This window comes from Nannospalax galili, unplaced genomic scaffold (genome assembly GCF_000622305.1).
Source record: "Nannospalax galili isolate Female #2095 unplaced genomic scaffold, S.galili_v1.0 scaffold36, whole genome shotgun sequence".
In the NCBI taxonomy this organism is placed as follows: Eukaryota; Metazoa; Chordata; class Mammalia; order Rodentia; family Spalacidae; genus Nannospalax; species Nannospalax galili.
Window position 1 is genome coordinate 189,332 of NW_008336924.1, and position 8,090 is coordinate 197,421.

Below are 8,090 nucleotides of genomic sequence, written 5' to 3' on the forward strand. Positions count from 1 at the left end.
ATACATCAGTTCTTGCTCCACTTAAGGAACCCATCTCTCTGAAAGGATGGTGCAAGTTCAAAGAGTTCTTGTACTCTGAAGAAACTCTGAATCCATCAGCTTCACCAAGAGAGACAGAGCTGAGAGTCAGGGAGATCCTGGAGAAGCTGGACCAGCAGATCCCACCCAGATCCCACCCAGATTCACCCACCTCAACAGTACCACCAGTGCCATGCACAGCACGGCTACCGTCCTCAACCCTTGACACACATACTGCAGGGGGGACCAGCTGGACGTCCTCCTCGAGGCCAGGGACTACCTGGGACGCAGGAAGGAGTACGGTGGGGACTTCCTGAGGGCCAGGATGCTCACCCCAGCCCTGAAGGCAGGTGCTACTGGAAAGGTGACAGACTTCAACAACGGCACCTACCTGGTCAGCTTCACTCTGTTCTGGGAGGGTCCAGTCTCCCTGTCCATCCTGCTCATCCACCCCAGTGAAGGGGTGTCAGCTCTCTGGAGGGCGAGGAACCAAGGCTACGACAGAATCATCTTCACTGGCCAGTTTTCTAAAGGCACCTCGCATGTCCTCACTGAATGTGGCCTGACCTTAAACACAAGCACTGAGCTGTGTCAATACCTGGATGCTCGGGACCAAGAAGCTTTCTACTGCGTGAGGCCTCCGCATGTTTCCTGTGAGGCACTGACGCACATGCGCACAAAGAATAGAGGTATTTCCTACCTTAGCGAGGAAGAATGGAGCCTTTTCCACAGGTAAACATGACCGCAAATGCAGTAAGGCAAACAGAAATGCAGACTTTGGATCTGAACTATCTAATACATTAGCTTTGACTAATCAAAATGTCGTATTATTTCAGTTGCTGTCGACTGAGTTATAATTAGTTCCATCCTCCAGATGCAACTGAACTGGGTTATTATGTGTGCAGGGCCCAACTAGGTCGCCTCTGGGACCGTTTGCTAAAAGGAACGTAGCCAGGGACGTGCTTTCAACAGTATGTACCAATTGCTTTCCATGGTGGGTAGTAATTCCAAATTCAGCAGGCGGTATAAACCATTGTTTCCTATATTGTCTTTATGAAATATTATCCCCACAGTATTAATAGATGGGTAGGTTCGTTATTCAGTTTACTCTGTCCTTTAATCCAACCAACCATCTAATCCTACAAACTACCTCTCAACCATCTCCTGAACACACTCGTTCCTGCCCATCACTGCTGCCTGTGTCTTGGATAAGCTCTCATCAGCCCTCGATTAGATTGCTGCAGTGACGTCCAGCGCTGGTTTCTCTGGGCTCAGTCATTTCTTTCATCTTTTTTCTGTGTTGCACTATAGCTCATGCTTCTAAAATATAAATATGTTACTTTTTTTTTCTTTTTTTAATGCGTCCTGAGCTCTAAGGGTGAAATGCAAACTCTGTCGTGTTCACAGGGACTTCCTTCTGCAGCTGCCTGCCTCCTCTGCATGCTGTTTTATTTCCTGCCAGTCAAGTTGAACTGTCATTGGACATGTGGCATTTCCCAGCCCTTGGTTTAGACACTATTTTCTCCAGGAAGCATTCTGCATTGCCAGGTGAAGGGCTGGTTCTGTCTCGTTCTCCTACTGCATGTTTTTCCCCCAACATAGCATTACACCATTAAAACTCTGAGAAGCAACACTGACATTCATATATTTTTTCCACATTCATTCATTTCAATTTATAAACAGCGTCTTCTATGTTCCAGACAGAGCCCTAGGTATTGGTAAAGAACATTCTAGTGAGATAGAAAGACAACAAAGAAATAAATGGTTTAGTAGCAGGAAATCCTTAGAGCAAGGAATTCAAATGTGATGGTTGACATTATTTTAAAAGAATAGTCAGGGGGATTGGAGAGATGACTCAGCAGTTAAGGATACTGGTTGCTCTCATAGAGGACCCAGGTTTTACTCCCAGCTCATAACCATCTTCCAATTTCAGGGGATCTGATGCCCTTTTCTGGCCTCTTCTGGCACTGCATGCACATGGTGCGCTTACATACAAGCAGGCAACACACACACACACACACACACACACACACACACACACACAAAGATTAATTAATTAATTAAAAAATTGAAAATAAATAAAAAGAATACTCAGGTGAGATATAAAGGCACCCCTCAATGTCTCTGTGACCATGTTTCCTCTTGGCCCCTAGTTCAACTTAAGTACTTATTTTCTTCATCAAGGTACAGAAAAATCCCTTGATCGTATTGTTTAGTAAAAATAGGTAGGTTTTTTTTCCAAATACAAATTTTATTGGTACATAATAAAATAAGGCCTGTCTTGAGCAGCAATCTGAATGAAGTATAGGAGCAAGCTGTGTGAACTTGGGGAGAAAATACCATTTTTAAGAGAGGGAATTGGACCCAAGGCAAGAACATTCTGGGATGCTTCAGGAAGCTTAAGCAGGGCCTCAGAAGCCATGGGTGTGTCAGGAAGCCACCGAGGGCCACAGACTTAGCATAGTGACACTAAGAAGGTCCTCAGTGATGGTGTTGAATGTAAGAACTTTGCAGCAAGACTTCTCAGAAATGTTAATGTATTTGTCTTCAACCAAGGCTAGAAGGGGTTCCAAACTTTACTGACTGCAGAGCCCCTATTTGATAGATCATTTTAAGACTGTGGTTCCACAGTTTGGCAACTATTGCTGTTGGAAGGCCTTGGTTTTATGATCTGTGTCCAGAAGAATAAACTGAACAGAATAGCATCCAGGAAGTACGAGCTCAAATCCAATGCAAACAAAAGGACAGGAGAGCGTGGCACAGCTGATGCCTCCTCTCTACAAGATCCCCCCCACACACTTGTTTTCCACACAAAGGCATTGGAAAATTCGTATCTTTATCCTGTGGGTCATCCAAAAGAAGCTGGGCTTTTTCAAATAAAAGTTTTAGTAATAAGCAAAGGAAAATTGATCATGGGGATATAGAAACAGGTTTTTCTTTCTTGAAAACCTGTCTTAACTCTTGGAACAGGAGTGCTGTATGTGATTCTGTCTTTCCTCTTGGCCACTTCTCCATCCCTCTTGAAGTAGAATTTGTTAAGCCTGGATTGGAAGACTCATACTGGCACAGCTCTCTGGTTATTGTTAGGGTTCAGATAGCCCCGCCCCCTCACCAACAGGGCCTCACAAGACCCTGAGAGAAGGGAACTGAGTTGATAAGCACCCTGGTCTTTGAAGTCAAGAGAAGCAGACTTTTCTCCACTGTTTGGCCAATACAGCAGGCTTCCCCTTTGATCTCTAAAGAGGACAGGTTTTAACAGTCCCACTCTCCCACTCCCCCCACGGCCCAATTTAAAAAAAAAAAAATGCATTTTCCCACCTTCTGCAGGAAGCAGAGGCTTCCCCCCTTAAAAAGACCCCAGCTCAGGACTGGGGGCAGACATTTTCCCTGCCTGAAAGGGAATCTGTCCCATGTGTTCCTTTGCTAATAAACTCTGTTCTGATGGAGTTTTATCTCTGTCCTGGTGCTTTCTCCTGATCAACCTGATTCATCCATAGGCTACTTTATCTATCAGTTATATCTCAGAAATCCAAAGTCCCCAAGTGTCTGGCAAATCTGCATGTATTTTGTAAAAGGCAAAAGTGCTTTATTCGTATCATGGGCTATGTTCATGACAGTAATTATTTTATGTCATAATTGACACAGTTTCCTCCCATATTCCTTGCTCTGTTTGACATTTCATGTTCCCCCACACCCACTATGTGAGAGAACAGTCTCCTTAGAAGTGATTTAGTGCTTATAAAAGGAATCTATTTCACAGGTAATTATGTGTCCAAGAACCCTCAGGGACTATTCCATTGCTAAGTTCTGGGCCCTGTACGAATTGCTGCTCTCACTGCTGTGACCCAGTACTGACAAGCAGACACTTAAAGAAGGATGGGTTTATTTTGGTTCATCCTTTGAAGGTACAGTCTATCATAGATAGGAAGGCCTGGGTCAGGAGCTTAAGACAGATGGTCGTAGAGTATCCACAGTCAGGAAGCAAGAGTGGTGAATGCTGGTGCTCAGCTCACCTTGGTTTTCATTCAGTCAAGGACCCCAGTCCATCGAATGAACTTCCCACATTTAGGATGAGTCTTCCCACCTTAATCAATCTAACCTAGAAACGTCCTCACAGATGCACCCACAGGTTTGTTTCTTAGGTGCTTCTAGATCCTGCCAAGTTGACAATCAGTGTTAACCACCACATTGGCTTAGGCTTCTCAACCCAAGCCAAGTTCATTCTTAAGAGCTCAGTGACCTAGCTGAATTCCTTTCATTTCAAATGTTAGTGCTGTTTTCTTACTAGAGTTCTGTCTTCAAACCCTGGGTACAAAATCAGAGACCTCAGCTATTCAGGACTTCAGACTTTAACAAGAAATTCTTTTTTTTAAAAGAAGAGTTTTGTAGGTAATCACGATAAGGAAGGTAAATGAGGCATTGCCACAGGAGGGGCATCATACAGGTGACAGTATTCACAATTCTAAGTTCTTGTGTAGTAGTCTAATTTCCCAGACTATTGTCTGAAATGCATACCTATATAATTATAAAGCCAAGACATGATTATCTTCATACAAACAATATGTATTTTAATCCTAGTTTTAATATACTATCATACTTTGGCTTTTGTAACCCAATTGACAAGCTTGTCAGGTCTTGGTCCCTTAACTGTTTTCAGCCTTTCCTGGGCTAGATGAAGGACATAGAATAGACCACAGAAGACATTATTTTTACTTTGTCTGAAAACACCTCTTCTGGGATTCAAAGAAATACCCTTTTAGTCTTGGAAAAGATTCCCTTTGGTCTTTCCTGGAGGTTTCTGCAACTCTGTCTTTGGGATGCCCACCTTCCTCAGCTCTGACTCTGGAAGTCCTACCTTCTCCCTCTGGATTTCATTCTGAAAGAAAGAATGAATGAATTTTATTTCATGGGATACAGCTGCCAGCTGAATTGTTAGAACTGATTCCTTGAGGTGACACTTATTGGACCAAGCACTTAAAATATTACAGCTAATAAGAGTGATGGAATTTCTACTTTCAAGGATATATAAAATATGGGAAGTTAACTTTATGAACGTGAAAAATTGTTGAAGATAAAGCTGAAGATGTAGATATTTATAAGAGGTTATTTGCTAGATTATTCTATAGGCTGTTGATGGAAAGTCACATGAAGACTTTGCAGAGGAGAATAAAATGGTTGGGTTCAACAAAAGGACCAGAAAGGTACTGTAATAGCCTAGGTCAATGCTGGTGATGTACCTGGACCAGTAGCTTTGGTTTCACCACAGGGATTATTAGAAATCCAAGTTCTTGAGCCCAACCCCAGAGCTACTGAATCAGAAATTCTGGAAGTGAGGCTCTGCAGTCTGAGAATCACTCACCTAGAACAAGTTTGATGAGGTCCTGAATGACTACAGGTGGCAAAGGTGATGAAGAAAGCTGGTCATAGACAACCACACAAGATGTCCAGTTGTTTGGTATTGTGACATGACATTGTGGTCTACAAACACATTGGGCCGTATTTATATCTATCCTTGGATGCATGCAGCCTGTGGGCCACAGAGTGGACATGTCTGAAAGGTGAAATTAGAGGGCAAGTAGGTAGATGGATAGATAGATAGAGTTATAGAGAGAGACAGAGATAGAAAAATAGGTGACAGAGATAGAGATAGAGATAGACATATAGAGTTAGAGTTACAGATAGATACGGACAGACAGACAGATATAGATAGCGCTATGGGTCAATGCATATGGAGAAAAAGTGACACTCTGAATTTCTAGATCCCCACTGTGAATATGGGAAGAATGTTCTAAAATACTGACACATTTACTTCACCAGAATATCTTAGCTGTATTAAAATAATAGCAACAGGGAAGGAAGGAAAGAAGGAATGAAAGAGGGAAGGAAGGAAGGAAAAAGAAAGTAAGATAAGTGTTTGTAGGGCATTAAGGGTGTTTCAATCCATCTATCCAGAGACTCATTCTTTTTTTTTTCGGTCTTTTTGAGACTCATCCTTAAAGATCCAGACAGATGTTAGCCTGACTTATTTGTCCATTTCTTGAAGGTCCAACATAACAGTTGAAATTGTGAAGAACCTGACCTCCACTGCCATGTAGCAGTGAGTCCTTCCATGGTCACAGTTTGCTAATGGGATGTTAACAATGGCCTTACTCTGAGCCATGTTTATTCTACTTCAAACATTTTGGTCTGTCACTTTGGTTGGCGGGGGGGAGGGGGGGATAGAAGTTATTAGCTCACCTTAGGTTTTAAAGAAGGGATTTTATCCTTGGAAAATATTTTCATAGCAATTTAAACCAACTTTCATCCTAATTAAGACATAAAAATCTAAGAAAGCCATTTATTATAGCTGCTCTCTCTCAAAACGCACAGGCTATCTGCATTTAAACTTAAGGGTTATCCCCCAAAGTCAACAGCTGAGTACCGGGGGTAGGTGGAAATATCCTCAATGAGGTGCAGAGGTCAGATTTAGGAAATTACTCTGGTGCATTCTAATTTCCCTTTTAGTTAAACCACACCCCTTAAACTTCTATGAATTAGCCATTTCTGTGGATCATTCTCAGTTTTATCTCATGAACTGTGATGGCCAATACAGCATTAGCTCATTCATAAAATGATGTTTCTGTTGTACTGGAATTAAAGTGAATTTCAGTGAAGCAAGTAGTTTCCACTATACTAATTAACAGCTATCTATTTACTCATTATCCCTTTTTCATACATTCAGCAAATGTTTAGCAAGGACTTACTGTATACAATGAATTCTGCTAAGCTCAGTGGAGAGCACAGATGTAAATAAATCATGAATACAGGCCTATAACGACAACACACAGTCTGTTGGAAAGACGGACTTCTTCTCTACTTGGGCAACCTCTATCCATGATTAACTCTTATAGGAAAGTTAGTTCTTAGACTCTCGAGGCAACTTGAACTCTCATCAAGTCTTTCCTGTCCCCCCGACCCCCACCCCGCACTACCACATACTTTGCCTGGACAGTAATTTCTATTAAAGTCAGGAAGTTTCTTACCAGATAGTGTCAGGCTGTTGTTATTTTGTTTTTTTAACCACCAATGAATCTGATATATGTAATTAGTTGTGGAAAAATGTAAGTTCCTAAGCTTATCCTTTCAAACTCAAAGATACAGGCATATGATGAAAATGTGATTTTTAAGTGCCAAATATAAAAGTTGTCTGTTCTAGTTGCTTTAACAATCACCATGACCAAAACTTCAAAGAGAAAAGGGATTATTTGACCTCCACTTCTAGGTCACAGTCCATCATTGAGGGAAGTCAGGACAGGAATGCAAGCAGGAACTAGGACACAGGCCTTTCTTGCTATTCCACACAGCATTATCTCTGACCAAAGAAGTCTTCTCAGCAGAAGAGGTATAGCAAGAATCATGGAAAATGCTGCTTTCTGGCTCACTCACTGGCTCGTGCTTAAGTAGCTTTCTTATTTAGCCCAGGATCACTGCCCACAGGATGCTACTGCCATCATGGACTGAGTCCTTGTACACTCTTAACAATTAAGACAACTCCCCACAGACATGCCCACAGGTTGATCTGATTTGGAAAGTTCCTCAATTGAGACTCCCTACTCAGGCGACTCTAGGCTTTATCAAGTTGACAGTTAAAGCTAACTAGAACACTTACCAGGATGGAAAGCTCAGTATGAGGTGGTCAATGTAACCTAGGCTATGTCAACAATGGAGGATTCAGAACAAAGATTTCATGATGGTCTGGCTATTTTTCCGCACAAAGCAGCCAAATTGAGAATATTATTTCAGGTCTAGACATAAGCATTTAAGGTTCTTGCCAGGCGTGGTGGTACACGCCTTTAGTCCCAGCACTTGGGAGGCAGAGGCAGGTGGATCTTTGTGAGTTCAAGGCCAGCCTGGTCTACATAGTGAGTTCAAGTCAGCTGGGACTACAGGGAGTCCGTGTCTCAAAAAGACAAAATATATATATACTGTTTCCTACAGAAAGACTCATTTTTAATGCTACAAACACTTAGATGTTTGCACATGTGTCTCTCATCTCTATGTATCTGATTATTACTAGTCACAGTTGGTTATGC

The 8,090-nt window shown here is 42.1% G+C and overlaps 1 protein-coding gene across 1 annotated transcript in view; it reads left to right on the forward strand.

Annotated features, from left to right (window-relative positions):
- Positions 1–228: 228 nt before the first annotated feature.
- LOC103732862 (NXPE family member 2-like) overlaps positions 229–8,090 on the forward strand; it is a 9,769-nt gene continuing 1,907 nt past the window's right edge. Inside the window, 3 exon segments of the mRNA XM_008831583.3 lie at positions 229–750; positions 6,062–6,093; positions 8,016–8,041. Of these exon segments, the coding sequence (XP_008829805.1) occupies positions 344–750; positions 6,062–6,093; positions 8,016–8,041 (465 nt within the window). The 5' untranslated portion in view covers positions 229–343.